The 18,861-nt window shown below is 38.8% G+C and overlaps 1 protein-coding gene across 2 annotated transcripts in view; it reads left to right on the top strand.

Annotated features, from left to right (window-relative positions):
- Window positions 1-6,748: 6,748 nt before the first annotated feature.
- lrrc43 (leucine rich repeat containing 43) overlaps window positions 6,749-18,861 on the top strand; it is a 29,655-nt gene continuing 17,542 nt past the window's right edge. The window contains exons 1-8 of one of the 2 annotated variants that reach the window (XM_012968965.3): window positions 6,749-6,946; window positions 9,233-9,481; window positions 10,595-10,705; window positions 10,959-11,098; window positions 12,794-13,032; window positions 14,579-14,742; window positions 15,557-15,641; window positions 18,064-18,200. In XM_012968965.3, coding sequence (XP_012824419.2) covers window positions 6,857-6,946; window positions 9,233-9,481; window positions 10,595-10,705; window positions 10,959-11,098; window positions 12,794-13,032; window positions 14,579-14,742; window positions 15,557-15,641; window positions 18,064-18,200 — 1,215 coding nt within the window. In that variant the 5' untranslated portion in view covers window positions 6,749-6,856. Of the gene's footprint in view, window positions 6,947-9,232; window positions 9,482-10,594; window positions 10,706-10,958; window positions 11,099-12,793; window positions 13,033-14,578; window positions 14,758-15,556; window positions 15,642-18,063; window positions 18,201-18,861 lie in introns of both variants that reach the window. The other variant, XM_002937704.5, reaches the window with a different exon arrangement.

Here is an 18,861-nt window from a genome sequence, read left to right as displayed (position 1 = left end):
AGCAGCAGTACAGTTGGTTTAGTGGAAAGAGCTAAAAAAGCCATTTATCATGTCAAATGATATCAACTAAGCCCATGTCATTGGCATCATAATGATCCACTCATGTTGTATATTTATAGGAATTAGCTTGAACTAAATTCCAGGACTGGATCATTATCACTTTCATGACATAAGGTTAGTTGACATCGCTATCTTTTGTTGCAATGGATGCATAAAGGCTTTGTGTCTCTCAGAGCATCACATTTGGACATTAGAAACAAGAGGAGCAAGACTGACCTAAGACCGGTTTCTGAACCCCGTTTGTTAACATTGGGCCTACAGATATTGCAGATCTGCAACACCTACAATGCCATTACTGTCTGTTATGTGTTGGAGAATACTAGCCATTATAGTCTAGCATTATCTGGAGATCTAAAGTTAAGCAACAGGGGCGTAAGAGTTTAGAAAAGAATTTGGACTACTGCTTGTAAGTAATTGTGATGTAAAGGTGCATTCTTCTAAAGGATTCTGCCATTTTTTTTATCCATATTATCAGATCTTCATTATTCTTTCCTCCTATTATGTTATAATTAAATCAAGTTGAAAGGGATGCACAAAGGTTACACAACGGACTGCTGCCCTTTATTTCTGTTCTGGGTTCTTCTGTTCAGGTGCAATTTCTGTTAGGGCTTGTACTCATTGGCATTTTACCCTGTGTTTTCCTGCAATAGAACACACCTGCGTTCCACCACAGGGAAGTGCAGGGCGAAATGTTATTCAGTCTTTCAAATGTGCCCAAACTCACACAGGCGCATGTAAGCGCCAAACGCAGGTGGAATGTAACATTCTAAATTTCACCTGTGTTTGGTGCTTACACGCACCTGTGTGAGTATGGGCACATTTGAAAGACTGAATTGCATTTCTTCCTGCACTTCCTTGAGGTGGAACACACCACAGGAATACACAGGGTGAAACACTCATAAGTACAAGCCCTTAATTACTGGCACAGGGGGTGACTTCAGGTGCTGGTGTTACTAAAACCATGAGCACCAACACAAAGAATTTATTTCTATGGCAGTCACGTTAAGCGCTGGTGCACGCAGCAGTGCCACTTGGAAATGTGGGCGTTGCATAATGTTTTCAGTAGATTACCATAGAATTTACTTTTGGGCATTTTGGCTTTCCTCCTGAGCTACTAAAATCACAGGTGCCTGTCTGTCATTGTCCATAGAGTGTGTGGTAATTTGTTGTTATACTTTAAAACCTATGGCAAACAGGCTTGTTGAACGCTGAGACACAGTGACAGACAAAGGGTTGTTTTTTTACTGCCACATTCTTTGCCAGTCACTGTCACTAATTTTATGGAACTAGAACCCTCACGAGTGGGTTTTTTTTAGCAGAGGTGCCCATCAGCGCACCATCTGCTTTAAACACAGAATTTATGATTTAATAACTTTAAAGGATTAGTTCACCTTTAAGTTTACTTTGGAATGTCCTATTCTTAGCAAATTTTCAGTTGGACTTTTTTTTTTTTTTTATCAATTTACTACGTCAGGCTACAGTATACAGTATTATTATCTTTTTCTTTTTATTACTTATCTTGTTATTTAGATCATTTACTATTAATCTAACACTACACACCACTGACTGGTTGCTGTGGTAAATTGAACCCTAAAAACCAGATAGGCTGGAAGGACCGGTTGCAAATTGTCTCAGATTATCACTTAATACATCATGCCAGAAGTTAAAGGTGAACTTTACCATTAATGGCAGTGACAGGTGAGCTTGTGCATTTAGACCCCCTGACGTTTGGTCTGTTTTCACCCAATGACAGCATTGGTTACAATATGACAAATGAGCATTCTTTTGGTAAATTGTATGTCATTAATGACCCTTTTTTATCCCTGTAAGTCTGTACCCATGGAGATAGAGATAAATGCTAAACCTGGAAGAAAAACCTCTAAATTTTTTTTCCTGCATATTTTGTTCCTATGGGTACAGACCCACAAGGATCAATAACACCAGTTACTGTGTGTAGGGCAGCCACAGAGGTAAGTGGGTAAGTGCCCCTAATTTATCAACTGTTTTTCTTACAAATGTTGAATGTTCATTTTTAAACCCATTTTCTATGAATAACGACAACAAAAAACTTTAGTATATAAAGTTAAGCAAGTCAGTGCATTGAGGGTAGAGGGGATGGAAATACAAAAAAAACTTGTTGTAGATTGTAATTTTTTTTAATGGACCATCAAATTGCTGAATCCAGTTGCTTGCATAAACAAAGGGAATGCAGGTTCTGTTGACCTGCAACTCCCAGAATCCCCCAATAGCCTGCCTGTGGAATGCTGGGAGTCCAGTAGAATATGGAGGGCAGCAGCCAGGTGCGTAGCTGGGGTTGCAGCTTGCATCATGTATGTGCAAGTCCATTTAAAGCTGTTATAATTTACACTGTTTTCCCCCCCAAGTGTTAATTATTTTTGTCAGTGTTTTTGTATCTAGCAATGTATATAGAATGGGATTCTTTTCATATTATAATGCAAGTTTATGAAGAAATGCAATTACTTTTGAGACTTTTATCATGCTTACAAAAGGCCTGGGGAAAAAAATGAAGGAAATGCAAATGCTTTTGTGGAAGCACAACCAGCAATACAAAGCCTAATCATAAAGGGGTTTTGGTGGAGTCTTTACCATTTGGTCTGTGAAGGGCTGGAATCTCAGACTTTCCCAATGCATGAAAACTGGTGACAGGACAGTTATGGTGTGAGATTTAATGTCTGTTGCTCCGATATACATATGGTTGTTAAACATTCATTGGAAGAAGCTTTATTTAGAACTTGACTGGCAGATCAACAGCATAAATATTGTGGCAATACTTTGAATTGTTTTTTATGAATTATTTTTGTTTTCTGTGTAAACAACTGTGCTTTAATGGGATTCCCATTTTACCTGTTACCTCCTTTACTTTTTTTTTTTTTTTTAAACTTGTATTTCGGCACACCTTCTATGTATATGTGTGTTTGTGTATATATAATATATACCCACACACATTCAAAAAATGTTTCATTTAAATGTTCAGTGCATGATTTTAATGTCCACCGGCAAAAAAATAAAGCAATACAAATTTTGCATCTTCTGATGTAGTTTTCTACAGAATTGGTTTGAAAAAAGTGTTTGCAATGCCCAATCTTACCCTACAGAAACAATGCTCATTTAAAAGGGACTGTGCAATTGCTGCCCTTTGTCACCTATATTTTTCCTTGGAACGCTTCCGAAATCTTAAAAGAAATAATGTGATTAAAGGTTTACAAAATTTGCTTTGTTTGGTGACGTTTTATTTATTAATAATTTCCCTAACATTTGTGTGACACAGAAATATTATAGCAGGCAAGTCATTAAAGAAACCCCATAGGGTGAGCAAGCAGGGAATCTAAGCAGTTTTGCAGCTTTTTATATTCACATTATTAATTTGTTACCACACTTTCACTTAGTTGCATGTAACTCACACTATCAGTATTTTTGGCACTCTACCCAGAAGGTTGCATAAAGGAATAACATTTCATCTGTGAGAAAGGCCTGTAGGACTTAGGGTAATGGCACAAAGTGGGATCATTATAGGGCAAAGGGCAATCAATAAAGAATGCTCCAGATAAAAACTACATAGTGCAGAAGCAGACTATGTCAGTCAATGGAAAGACTTTGGTTGACTAGGTATTGGTTCTACAGTGAGCAAACAAAGAATATCTAACAAAGTAGCCAATGTTAATGCTTCAGGTCCCAAGAGTGTCCTAGCAAGATTCTGTTGAACACAAAGCCCAGAATAGTCATTAATCTGCCAGTGTAAAAACAATAACTGCATCAGCTGGTTAATGTGGTCCTTGCCTGTATCCCTGTTTGGGCCAAACAATCGCATCAATCTGATTTTGCCCACCTCGAGGTGGGAATATTGGGGAAAGAGCCACTCATTTGCCAACCTCCCCAAAGGAGCAGATCTTTCAATGTATATTCAGCTTCTCATTTAATACATTTTAGCTGGATTTATACTTTTGGGTTATGCTTGAAAATTCTCTGCTCTCAAAGGCTTATATTTCACACGCGTTATATGATACAGCTGAAGGTAGTTTGTGTTACTGTCTAACATAGAGCTACATGTGTGTATATTGTCAGTCAGTAAATAGATCATTAGCTGCATAGACTTTGATCTTTAAACAGTTATTCAGTAAAGTCATTTGGCCATTATTTGCCCTTTAAGCCATGTTCATGTGCAAATATTCCAGTCAAATTCACATGCTTAACTGCAAATGGATGTTCCCAGGCTAGCAAGGCACGGTCTTGGCTATAAAGGGGTGGTTTACCCAGGGGTGTTCCTGGCCCCTTGGCCACCCTGAGGCAGCTCCTGTACCTTGCCCCCCAACGCAACCGACTGAATAGGGAGATGAAAAATAAAAAGTAGCAAAGACAATAAAACTGTAGCCTCACAAAGCAATAGTTTTTTGTCTGCCAGGGTCAGTGGCCCCCATCTGGAAGCTAAAAAGAAAAGAAAGCAAACAACAAAAACAATTCTAAAACTATTTTTAAAAAAATTACAAATTCAATAATAAAGATCAATGGCAAAGTTGCTAGGACTAGGACATTATATAACATACTAAACGTAACATACTAAAAATTTACTCCATTAGGCAAACAACAAGTGGAACTGTGTGTCCTATTCCCCTTTGTCCCAAAACCAATATTGTCTTTGCTTTACACAAATACTTGCTAAATATCCAAATACAACGATGATCCTGTATTTGTACATGGACTGACATATTACACTGTGCTGTAAAACAGGATATATATATATATATATATATATAATTATTATAGTTTTTGGGGGGTTTTTTTGCATCTGCAGTCATTTGCAGCTCATAAGCATTTAAACATCTTTGTTATAGTTCAATGAAAGTGGCATTTTCTAGCAGATCAGAAACACAAAGACCCACATTGGGATTTAATTGACAAACATGCATATAATCTAGCACAATGATCCCCAACCAGTGACCTTTTTTAAATTTCATGGATGTGTAAGCCTTTCTTGGCACACTCACTTCTGTGGGACTGTTTACTTGTTTTAGCAGAAGATTTTCATTCTCTTTGAGTTATAAAGATACTGGGATTATAGCGCAGTACCTCCACCTAGTGGACACTGAGGAACACACCTCAAGGGAATTTCCACTAGGAAATAATCACACACAGTTTTGCAGCAATATCAAACTTTATATAACTGTTGAAATAGAATGTAAAACAGCTTAGGGATAACCGAGTTTCCTGTCCTGAGGAACTTGTGCAGTCTATCCACTCCTGGCACAGTCTCTGTAGGTGCCCAGTCCCAACTTGGATCCGGATAGACCCCAACCCTTAAATCAGTTCAGTCCCTTCCCAAGAGCTCTTAAGTCCACCCAGGTAGTGCTACCTGCCCCAGAGTACCTTCCCTTGGAAAAGGTGGTTGCTCCCATGTAGCAGGCAAACGAGTAATACCAGTTCACACCAGGGGACACTCAGAGATTCCACAGAAGACTTTGTAAGCTCTGGCAACCAAGCAGACTCTGTACTGGCTGCTCACTCTATATCTCTCTTCCAACAACTGGCAAAAAAACAGGGGCTCCCTTTATCAACTGCTGGGCCTACCCCTTGATTTTTGGCTCCAAACTTAAGCACACATCCTCCCAGAAGTGCACTGGGGCATCCAGCCAATCGGGTCCCTCCCCTGTCTGTATCTAGGCTTGATGATGTCACAGACTGAGAAACAGGGGACAGGGTTCTCTGATCCCCTACAGATAGAAGTAGGTTTTTGAAGCACATAGACAGACGGAAATGTTTCCGTTTACATACTCTCCTTATAAGACAGTTATAAGACAGGCAGGTCTGCCCTGAGATCCAAAATATGCCCTGGCATTTCAAGTACACAGAAACCAAATAAATAGTGACTATCTATGACACTATACAGCTGCCCTTCTGGCATTTGCAGATTGGCAGTCTGAACCTGGTCCTGAGACAGAGAAAGGAAGAGAGTGCGTAAACATGTGCGAGTAAAATATGAGACAGAAGACGGGCGCACAGCACCGGATTTCTAATCCGGGCACCCCGAGGCCGCCGCCCCCCCACGAACAGCAAGACCCGCGTACGGAGCAGTAGGGAGAGGTCCCCATTTCTCTGTATGGGAGCAAAATTTCAAGATTTTTGTTGTGGCGGGGTGGCATGCTGCCCTAGGCCTGGGCCTTTGTGGCCTTTCCACAAATCCGGACCTGCAGGCTCATTTACCATGTGCAAAGTGTACTAACCATTTTTTCTCCCTGTATATTACAGGGAATATGCAATGTATAGTATGAAGATGGCATCACCTCTGGTTTGCCAATGCACATGGTATCAGTAAAGTTTAGTGTCCAATATGCTTGATCCAAGCCAATTGCATTCATGGCCTCACCTGGTGGAATTACTACCAGGTCCTTTCCTCACTCTAGCATTTTTTAGACATGTCCCTGAATTTTTAAATAATCTGGTAACCCTACCCTGGTTTTCTTCCAGGGCTCCATAGACAGGCTGAATAGACATAGCCTTTCCCTGATGGCACAGCAGGTAAACTTCCTGCCTATTTATTCCTGTTTGCTGTTGTTCTCCTCACTTCCATTACAGCCACATTGCCTAGTAGCGGCTGTGTAACTAGAAAGAACAATGCAACTCTCAGCGTTACGAAATTACCGTAACTCCTTAGCAACGGACGCCGTCTCCTGGCAACGCGGCCTACTCGCTCCTGAGTTACACGCGTGTTTTCTGTAATTGCCGGGAAATCTGGGCACAGGAACCATGGAAGTGTAGCACTGAGCTAAGGCACGACCCCAGCATGGCCGCCATCACTGGAACTGCTGCGCTGAATGAACAGCTCAGATCTCTCTGCCTCGGTTCCTTCCCATGTGGCACAAAAGGGAGTCGGGTAATTATCGGCTTCATTGGCAATACAAGAATAGCTTTCCTTGTGAAACAACACTTTAAACATATTTGTAAACATGGCTGCATGCAAAAGCAGAATCTGTCGTACCTGTGGCACTGCTTCTGTCACTTGGCCCAGTATAACAGACGTATAATCTGCCATGCTTCTATACAGTTCTGTTAAAGGAAATGTAAACCTTCAAAAGAAAATTAAGTGTAACATTGCCCTGAGCTGTCATTCAAGCACTTCTGCAATTTACAAGAAATGGGACCTCCACCAAAATACTATTGTTTGTATAGTAACTTAAAATGTCATTCTAATCAGTCTTCCTATATATTAGTAGCAAATGTCAGTGGTTTTACAGTTATTTGGAAATGTAATAGCTATTGAAAGCAGTATGTCTGACGGCTTACATTCTGCACTTCTTGCTCTGACTCCTGAAACAATGTTGCAAGCCAGCTGATTAAAAGAACTAGGGGAGATCTCACTCATGTCACATTCTTTCAAGAGTCAGAACCAGAAAACGGAAAGGGATACATTTTCAATGACAATTATATTTACCCATAACTTCAAAACCACTGCAAATTTTAAATAATTTTTTAAAATACATTTTTAATCATTGCAAATTGTTTTTTTGACTGGAGGACCCTTTTTTTCTAGTTTTTAAGATATATGCAGTTTTTTTAATTGCTGTATAATGCATTTTTAAACAACATAACCAACTTTTCAAGTAAGTGACAAAAAGAAAAGTCTTGTGATATTGCTCTGCTTAGGAAATGACTCATGAGCAAAGAGGAGTCATCTGATTTTTCTCTGGTCACTTCTAAAAAGAACGATATTGCAGTACTTTATTTTTCTTACTAAATTAAATATCAGTCCACTAATAACCAGCAGTGGTAACCGTTAATTCAAATTCATATTAGCAGTATAAAACAGCTAATCTATTAAAAAAAATGTAAATTGCAAAAGTGTTTAGAATAGTGCCCTGAGCAGTATTACGCAGAGTTGTTTTACACTAAGAAGGATGTAACACTACAATTGCTCAGGCCTACCACATCTACTACTTCCCACTGGATTAACCTGTGCTTGTTACCAGTAATAAAACTTACTTATAAGGCCAGAGGCGTCCCTAAAAAAATGGAATATTTGATTTGGGAAACTTGGATTGATATCTATCCTTTACCACTGTAACTACTACCCACCGTATACCTGCAACTGTGAAATACCAATATTGTATCCTTTATTTAGACTTCTATACATGACTAAAGTATAGAATATATATATATATATATATATATATATATCTTACTTTTGTATATATATCTTACTTTGTATTGAATATTTTTAATTAATATTTGATCAACAACTGAATTTTTGTTAGAATGTTAATAAAAATGAAAATAAACAAACAAAAAAGAGCACCCTGAGCACAATTTTAAAATAGTTTTGAGGATTTTCTTTAATCAGCTGGCTTCTGCTACTTTCTTTTAATAGAATGACCAGGGCACAGAAGAGAGAGGCAAAGTACTATGAACAAAATGTGTTGTCCAGAATAGTCCCTTTTTTGTGCATGGTTTATTTTCATTAATATGGTTCCAGTCACACAGTTTTTAGTCAGGCAGACCTGCTCTAATACGCATAGCTCTGTAGCTGCATCGACAATCACAGGTTCCGCCTGCATGCAGCTATACAGAGCAGAGTGGAAACAAAGATTCGACCAAAAACATTTTCGGGCCTATCTCCAGGCGGCAGCTATGATTGTCAATGCAGCTACAGGGCAATGCATATAAGAGCCCGGTCCACTTCACTGAAAACTGCAGATGGAGAAAAGCAGAGGAAATGTGACCAGGGCCTAAGCTATTTATTTTATTTAAATCGCTAGAGGGTGTGTGTGCACTAAACATTTTCCTCTATATTTCTCCACCGTTATGCAACACAGTAGGAGCAACTATATTACTTGATTAGGCAAAGTAAATGTGTCTGATGCCTCACTTTTGTAGCAATGGGCCAGGGATTCTTTTTACATTGTACTATATGCCTAGGGGAAATGGTAATAGAAACCAACCCTATATACTGTGATATTTTATCCCTCCAAGTGTAATCAACTTCTTATTCCCTTTTCTGTCATTGCTACAACTGGAGTAGTACCAACAGGTGAACAACATTTATTCATTTTATTTCTGAAGGATACAGGCTTGTGTTAACATTTTTGTGCTACGTACAGGTTAGGTTTGTGCAAGGGTTTCCACCATTGTTAGTCTGGATTTGCATACAATTATTTTTTTACAGAACAAGTCCAGTTTGGAATCTGGTAAAAGTTTATATTCAGACACCTACTGGGAAAATGAAGATCCAGAAGAAGAGACTTTGGATATGCTGCAAGAACTCCTAACCTGCAGCAGGTCCCCATGGGGGCTAGAGGATAGCTGGAGCTGTGAGGCACAACAGCTTAGGCAGCTAGCAGTGCAATCTCCTGAACTCATTACCAACCAGCTAATCTATTCTCACTTCCGATCTCTCAGAGTGGTAGATAAAGAGGTTAGTGGATGTTGCAATATGTGTAAATATTTTTTCTCCTCAAATTCCAGCATAATACCAGGGTGTCAACAAAATAGCATCTGCTGTAACATATCCTTAATCTATTAGTGCGAATGCATCACTTCAAACGCAGATATACACCATGCCGAGTCAATAATGGTTTTAGTGGGAATTATGTTCTTGTGTAGGCGCAAAACACTAGGGAACTCTGGGAGGTAACCTCTTTAGGGCAGGTTTTAATTCTCCATCCTTTAATTAAATTTAGTCTCAAAGGAGAATGAAACCCTCCCTGCACCACCTGTTACTGTCAAAAGTTGCACAGCAAGTTGACAGGTGCAATTTTATGCAACTTTAGATCCACTTTTGTAAGAACTCACCATATCCACTTCAACTGTGATTGCTCCTGTATGCTCAGAGAGGTATGACGTGCAAGACACCTGCTAACCCCCCTGTGTAAAATTTATAGCAGATACAAAAGTAAGGACATTTTTGAGAGTAACCATGGTGCGGGGAGAGGAGCAGATGGCCTTTAACAGAGTTTCTGCTTATGTTATACCCACAGATTTTATACAATGCAATCTTATACAAGTAATCATCTGTCTAAAAGGTACTGGGTTTTTCCATTATGGGCTTAGTTGCCCTATATAGCAATGCTTTTATATTTGTGCCTTTGTTTGAAGCTGCAATATCACTTATTGAGGTTTATGGGGGGCATGTATTTTTTACAATTCATATTTTTTGTGCAAAATGTGATTTTTTTCCATTTATTATGCATCAAAACTGCAAATCCAAAAGTAAAAAGACATCATTTAAAAGCTGTCAGGGTCATGTAGAAGCCAATATTTTTTTCAGTTGGCTAATCCTGTTTGGCTTTGTGCTTTTAGAGGTTTTCAGGTTTTTTTTGATGATTTAATTTGTGTGACAAAACAAAAAATTAGTGCTTTTTGCATTTTTTTTGTTTGTGCTTTTTTTGAAAGGCTGTTTTAATAAATCACTTGGCATTCGTGGTTTTAGAGAAATTTTTTTTTCATGGTTTCAAAAACATCTAAAACCACAAAAATAAGAATGTTGATAAATTGGTCTCTATATGTTACCTCTCTCTTTATACTGCAGGTGACCAGTGTGGATGAACAGCTGCTTAATTTCATTAACTTAGAAGAACTAGTTTTAAGCGCTAATAAAATTACAAATGCATCATCCTCCAGCCTCCCACAGACTTTAAAGGTAGTTGAGAAGATATTTAGATTTTTTATTTTTTATTAATTGCACTGTGAAATTGTCAGTGAATGGGACAACTCAAACGAAACGCAGATTTTTAATCAGCACGCCAGACAGCCATAGTGTCTAAAACCTCAGTCTTTATTTATTTCCTTAAAAGCATCATGCCTGACGCATTTCGTGCGCATGGGCACTTAATCATAGGCAGTGAATGGGACAACCTCTATAACAGGTTCTTTGATCTTTGGTGCTAAATTAGGTGCTGGAGCTTGGATCAAATCAAATTTCAACCTTGAAGGATCTCACTGTAAACCCACCTCCTAAGTTGCAGCATCTGGGTCTTGCCTACAACAGGATTCAGCATCCTTCTGAGAGCAAATATTTTACTGAAGAGTTCTGGTAAGTGGAGATACACTGCAGCATATGTGTAAAGCAGGAATGGTTCTCTAGCTGCAAATATATAAATGCAAATAATAAATGTTTGCAGAAGGGTACCCAGGATATTAGGTACCTTTTAATTAGTTAAATTGCTGGAAATTCTGTTTAGAAATTTATCAAAGCAATCTTGTAACCTTTAGGGCTCTGGCACATGGGGAGATTAGTCGCCCGTGGCAAAACTCCCTGTTCGCGGGCGACTAATCTCCCCGAGTTGCCTTCCCCTGCCATCCCACCGGCGAACATGTAAGTCGCCGGCGGGATGGCACACGCGGCGGCGCGATTTCGCGTCTGCCATCCCACTGGCGACTTACATTGTCGCCGATGGGATGGCAGGGGAAGGCAACTCGGGGAGATTAGTCGCCCGCGAACAGGGAGTTTTGCCGCGGGCAACTAATCTCCCCGTGTGCCAGAGCCCTTAGGGTGAAGACATGGAGCTACTAGTAGCAGCTACTTTTTTCTCGGCTACAAGACGCTAGTAAATATCCTGCCAAATTGCCTCAACACACACAAAGAGACAGTTATCAGCAAATGATCAGCATTGTCTATTTTAGTAGCCATGACAAGTAGCTGCTGCTAGTAACTCTGTGTGTCTTCACCCTTTTGGATTCGTGAGTTTTCACTATTAAATTCATCCTGCTACATGCCACATTAATTAATAATAATTAGCAAAAGGTGCGTTGCATCACAGCACAGTAAGCCAAAAATGACAGGCCTAAGGCACACCAACCATATTTACTGCTGCCAACAGTGCCCTGGCATTGTCCTCCTGTCACCTATATCATTTATAGCATGCTTTCATTCAGGACATAATGAAAGGGGATTTGAGGTGTTTTGAGAGCTGCGGATAAAAAGCCCCATGTGCCATAGGCCTTAGGGTGCAAGATTCAGTCACCTTGATGCCTGTACTTGTTTACTTCTGTTAGTAGCAACTTGGCTGGAAGCAAAAGAAAAGGTACAATCACTGGGGGGTGCCAAAATGTTAGGCAGTGATTGTAATCGCTTACCTTATACTGTACTCTGGGCTCCTGCTTCTGTTAGGAGAAAACCGCACAGTCTGATCCTCTTCCGTCTGTCTTCTTTCTTCCAAATTCTGCGGCTGGTGCATGTGCAGTAGGGTGAAAATGCCGACTTTCATGTTAAAGTTTGGCTTTTCACTGTACTGCTCATGCTCAAACGGCACGAAGACAGAAAAAAAGAAGAGGATGGCTCTCTCGCTGCTACCCCAGGCTGGTTTTCCTCTAAACTAACTAGAGCACCAGCCAGGGTATAAGGTAAGTGATTACAATCACTGCCTAATATTTTGGCACCCCCCAGTGATTGTATCTTTCCTTTTTTTTAAGCCAGCCAGCATGTGAGCCTATGGAGTATGGTATTCTTGCTGTTTATTAGTGTATGAATGCTCTAGAAACAAATGGCGCAGTGTGTCTGTAGTTTTGTCTCCTCATTTTAAGAAGACCTGTGTTATAGTATGAGGTGTTCACATGCATTTATCTTGTGACATTTGTGGGTTTTGCTGTATTAACGGGCAATGGCTGCATTTTGGCATTAGCACTGAATGGATATGAATATGCATATGTTTGGTATCAGTGAAATGAGAGAAATGGCATTTGTATTTTATTACCGTTTTAATCTCCTCACAAATGTCTCTCGTTGCAGGCCAAACTTAGTTTCACTTGACTTAAGTTTCAATGACCTCACAGATATTTTTGACCTGGTCCCCAATCTGTGCAGCTTGCAGCATCTCCGTATTCTCGTCTTGCAGGGAAACCCCCTAACTTTTATTCCTGCTTACCGAGGATTTACTATAGACAGCCTCCCTTTATTGTTTGCACTTGATGATGTTCCTATATTGCCTGATGAGAGACATCAGTTCAGTGGACTATTAAACCAAAAAGGTGAGCCTGCAAACCCATAGGATCTTATATGGACACTCCTAGAGGTCTAGGGATTAAAGCTAGAGTAGGCACAAAATGTTTTGTTCCCCAGTGTATATGAACTAGCATTAGCTAGCATAGCATTTAGCAAATGGCTTTGTAGCAGCCTATAAAATAAAACTGGGTAAAATGGATAAAAAATATTTGTAATATAGTTAGTTAGGCAAAAATGTTATCTATAAAGGCTGGAGTGAATGGATGCCTAACATAATGGCCAGAACTCTACTTCCTCCTTTACAGCTCTCTAAGCTGCTAGCAGTCAGTAGCCAATCAGTGACTTGAGTGGAAATAACTGTTCAGTTAGTTTGCATTTGAATCTGACCTGCATGCTCACAAACTAACTAAACAGTTATGTCCCATGTGCCTCCCTAAAGTCACTGACTAACTAAGAGGTTAATATAAATATAAATATATATATATATATATATATATATATGTCCAAGCAACACAGATCGCCTGGGTGCAGTATTAGAGCTGTAGTTTAGAGAGCAAAAATGGAAGAATGCCGCACTCACAGGGCTTAGTGTAGAAAAATAGAGTAGTTTATTCAAACAAAAACCTAGTGTTCCAGCCGAAACGTTAGATTTTTGTTTGAATAAACTACTCTATTTTTCTACACTAAGCCCTCTGAGTGCGGCATTCTTCCATTTTTGCGCTCTCTCTCACTCTCTCTCTCTCTCTCTCTCTCTCTCTCTCTCTCTCTCTCTCTCTCTCTATCTATATATATATATATATATATATATATATATAAATATATATATATATATATTTATATATATATATATATATATATAATATAGCGAGTTGGTGCACACCACTAACAATGATTATACCTGGGTACAAGAGCAACTGTCTTTTCTCTGCTTCCTGACGAAAGTAATAAAATTTACCTTTTTTCAAATCATTTAAATCCTGTGAGTGCTGACACTTTTTTGATATATATATATATATATATATATATAAAATAATCATCTGTGGCCAGCACACCCTTCAATGTTTCATCAAAAAATTTTTATTTTAAATATATTGTTAAAACCTTTTGGTTTTAACAATATATTTAAAATAAAAATTTTTTGATGAAACATTGAAGGGTGTGCTGGCCACAGATGATTATTTTCTATACAGACATAATTTTGGCTAGCACCCCGCAGAATATTGAGCTTTGGAGTGCGGACACCATTTGGATTGATATATATATATATATATATATATATATATATATATATATATATATATATATATATATATATGTGTGTGTGTGTGTATAAATATAATATACAGTAACTCCTATACAATCACAGCATCCAAGGTTTAGCAGTTGACAGTACATTTACAGCATTAGGGAGGTGGTTATGGTGATAAACCCCTTTAAATCCTGGTATTAGCTTAGAGCCACCTATGATCCCGGCTATACCCTTCAGTGTTTTGCCTAATAATATAATGTATTAGTTATAACTGGATACCTGGATAAATATTGTAAAAGATAAAAAATCTGATTTTATTACAGGAGCTCTTGAGAAATCAGCAATGGTGCTAGTAAACATTGGGAAACTACGAGGAATTCCCAATCCAACAAATTTTTTAGAAGCTCAAGATCCAGGGGAATATCCTATAATTACATACAATTATTATGTGTCCTATGAATTCATTGAGCAAGAGACCAGCAAAGAGGTGGAACACGTTCAAGTAAATTCCTTAAAAGTATTTTTCATGCGCAAAGATCTCCTACCCATATGATGGTTTAAAGGGAATGCTGATCTTTATATTAACTTTAAGTTTGTTATAGATTTTATTATAAACAAAATGGTCTCTAGTTGTTGTCTATGAAGATTTTCATTCATCCAGGTCATGGTATATCTAGTATAAATAAATTTAAAGCAACTCTAGTTGTTGTTTGGCACTCTCTGTTGATAATTTCGAAACTGTACCATTATTTCCCTGCTGAGGAGGAAACTAATAAGACTACCAACAATGTAGCACATGTTTCCGGGTTTAAGGTTATTTAGGCTTTAGGAAGGGGTAGGAATTTAGGAAGGTGAAAAAAGTAGAATTAAATAAAAAAAAAAACCTAGCCCTTATTTTAGTGAATTCTTATGTAATTCTCAGTTTAATGATGAGTGGTTAAATATAATGGCCTTCCTGATGCAGGAAGTGTATCCTGATGCATCTGTGCTCAGTTCTATAACTTGTGTCACACAAAGCAAGAGAAGGTTAATGGACCTAGAGGACAACTCAGTTCAGCAACCCTGCCAGAGCCAGAGAACAGAAAGGGATAAACAAATACTCCTTTTAATTTAATTACAGCTACAAATAATTTAAAATATGTGCAGTTAATGCTGCTTAGAATTACATTTTCTTTCATTATACAAAAAATTGTTTGGTGGAAGACTCTTTTTCATTTAAAAAAGCTTTTAAGAAATCATTGAGTTTCCTTTGTGCTGATGATGCAATTGTATTTTTGTGTTTTGTGTGTATTTGTATTCAGACAGCTGTGCCAATATTCTCGAAAACTGTGAAACATCCACCAGGGACACTGAGCTCTCTTCTTCCTCAGACTCCATTTCATACAGGTGCCTGGAACCTTGAAATACAAAGTATATGCATACAGTGTATGCTACTGTATATATGCACGCAGGTTACTGGGCCCAGCAGCTCTGGCCCTGTAGAAGGTGAACCTCTTTGCAAATCTATATAGAAGGTGCAGATCAGTTTGAGCCACACTGTGCCCTCTACAGTCCTGGTTTCAACATCCCCACTGGCCATCAGGTCTGCACTTTTATGAATCCCCACCAAATACATTCTGACAATACAAGCTGAAACATTTAGGGTTCTGTGTACATACACAAGACTGTGACTGTGTGACTATTAAGATTTTTAGGCATTTTATCTGTTAATTGTAAAAAAATGCACATTTTATGTAAATATATAGGGAACAACGCACCCCCTGTTGTAAAATATGAGGATATTAGTAGTTAGGGTTGCATTACCTGTGTATTGTACATACTGTATATAATATACAGTTTGGTAATTTCCCTATGGGACCAAACTGTATGTATGAATGTATGTATATCTTTATTTATAAAGCGCTACTTATGTACACAGCACTGTACAGTAGAATACATTAATACAAACAGGGGGTATTAACATAATAGATAAATACAAAGTATTACAATAAACACAAATAAATAAAAGATACAGTTGCAATAAGAGAAGAGTCAAAAACACAAGAAGATGGAGGTCCCTGCCCCGTAGAGCTTACAATCTAGATGGGAGGGTAACTTACAGACACAAATAGGCAAATATAAGTGCTGTAGGTCACAGTGGGTGACATTACAATATAAGTGCTAGTTCCCTGGTCAGGTGCTGGGTGAGTGCTCCAAAAGGTAGTCTTTAAGTTTGGTTTTAAAAAGACTGGGGGAGGATTCTCTCCGGAGGAAATCAGGGAGGGCATTCCAAATGTAAGGGGCAGCAAGGCAGAAAGGTTTAAGGTGGGAAACAGCAGTAGTGGTGGGGGGCGCAACCAAACGATTGCTCTGTGAGGAACTAAGGAGTCAGCCAGGAACGTACGGAGACACAAGGGAAGGGATGTAGTGAGGAGCAGAGGAATGGAGGGCTTTTAAGGTTAAGAGAAGGAGTTTATAGAATATTCTTTGTTAAATAGGAAGCCACGATAAGGACTTTAGCAGAGGAAGGGCCTGAACTCTCCTGGATGAGAGGAGGAGAATTCTGGCAGCAGTATTTAGTATAGACTGTAGGGGGAAAGATGGGAGTTAGGGAGGCTGGTTAGTAGCAGGTTACAGTAGTCAAGACGGGATAGGCATGCATTAGCAGCCTAGCTGTTGCAGTAGAAAGAAAGGGACAGATTTTGGCAATATTGCGCAAGAAAAACGGACAGGTTTTTACAGTGGTGTTAATATGGTCAGAAGGAGAGACAGGAGTCAAAAATCACCCCCAAACAACGTGCCGAATTGCCGAATCCAGTTAGAGATAGCTAGGAGGCAGTTAGAGATTTGAGTCTCAGTTTCAACTGTTAAGGAAGGGATGATATTTAAAGCCAAATGAACGGATAAGATCTCCCAAAGACAGCGTGTAAAGGGAGAACAACAATGGCCCAAGTACAGAGCCTTGGGGTACCCCCACATTAAGAGGAACTGGAGATGAGGTTTTGTTAGCAAAGGAGACAGTGAATGAACGGTTAGAGAGATAAGAAGAGATCCAGGATGCAGACTGACTACGGAGACCAATCGAATGCAGAATTTGCATCAGGAGGGAGTGGTCAACCGTATCAAACGCAGCCGATAGATCTAGGAGGATTAGTATAGAAAAGTGAGAAGTGAAACTGTACAGCCTTATTAACTGTGCTTAGTGATGTCATCAGTTATAATCGGAGATTAGTGATATAACTTGTCAGATGACTCACTAAAACTTGTACATTATAATAAAGAAAGTACCCCCTGTTGTAAAATATGAGGATATTAGAAGTCACCTCGGAGTTCCATGACCTGTAAGCATTCTGGCATCGGCCTTGTGATTTTATCCCTATATTTTACAATAGGGGGTACATTATTCACTATATGGCACACAGGGTTTTTCATCAGGGCAACCCATCCCATTCAGCAGCTGTCTCTGATCAGCCTACTGCAGTTTGAATAAAACTTAATTTTTGATTTGGGGTACCACATTGTTTGATATTTTCTCCGAGCTAATAAATAAGAATGCTTTATCTTTGATAAAGGTCCCGAAGGGGACCGAAACATTGGGTAATGCAGTGAAATAAATTAGCATTATTTTCATATACTGGTGTGCTGACCCTTTTTCAAAAGTATCTATACTTTTTGGTCAATAGCACCCATTTTTTGGAATTTGGTATCAGAGTGCAGACACATATTTGGACTTATGTTTTAATTAGATTTACTCACAATTATGTGTGCCACAGGTAATAAATGCCTTGGTACTTTAGATTTATATACATATTTTTACTCCAATCTACAGGTGCCTATAAGACCAGTGAAGTGCCTTGGCTTGATGTCATTGACACTGGATATAATAGAAAGCATGAGGTGAGAGATCTGCTAGCTCTGAAGTCTTTTCTTCTGTCTGGAATGATGGTTACAGTTACAGAGGAAAAGGTAAGGGCATGGGATATGGGTCCTCTTTCACTACAAAGTGTTTGTAAATTGGCTTAGCCAGAAAGTTCAATTTCAATAAATGGCCTTACTAAGGGGGAGATTTATTAAGACACGAACGCTCCGAGCGTATTTTCGGCATTTTTTTTTCGCCCTTGCGCAACTTTTTCGGATGCTTACGCGAAAAATTCAGAAAGGTTCTCCGCTGTTTACAATCATTCGGTACGAAAATTTTGTGACTTTTGGATCGCCAATACGATATTATCGTGACTAATACGATTTTTTAATAAGCATTTTCGTGATATTTGCGATCTTCAGAAATTATCGTATCCAATCCGAATCTTTCTCATTCGGGATTTGAACTCGTGTTTTAATGAATCGGCCCCTAAGTCTACAGTAATATAGTTAAATAGTTACATAGTTTGGGTTGAAAAAAAACTATATATATATATATATATATATATATACTGATACCTATACTAACTTGGATATTATGCTTAAAAAAGTCATTCACACCACTCTTAACCCTTTGGGCGCCAAGCACGTAGCTCCTACGTGCTGCTATAAAAAGGCGTTGAATGCCCAGCACGTAGGAGCTACGTTTTATTTACCTTTCGCTTGTTCTCTGCGTATATTCTACGTTTCCGACTTTTTCTCCTCTCTC

The sequence above is a fragment of the Xenopus tropicalis genome, chromosome 1, assembly GCF_000004195.4.
Source record: "Xenopus tropicalis strain Nigerian chromosome 1, UCB_Xtro_10.0, whole genome shotgun sequence".
Taxonomy (NCBI): Eukaryota; Metazoa; Chordata; class Amphibia; order Anura; family Pipidae; genus Xenopus; species Xenopus tropicalis.
Note: the sequence above shows the minus strand (reverse complement) of the source record. Positions and strands in the feature narration are given on the sequence as shown.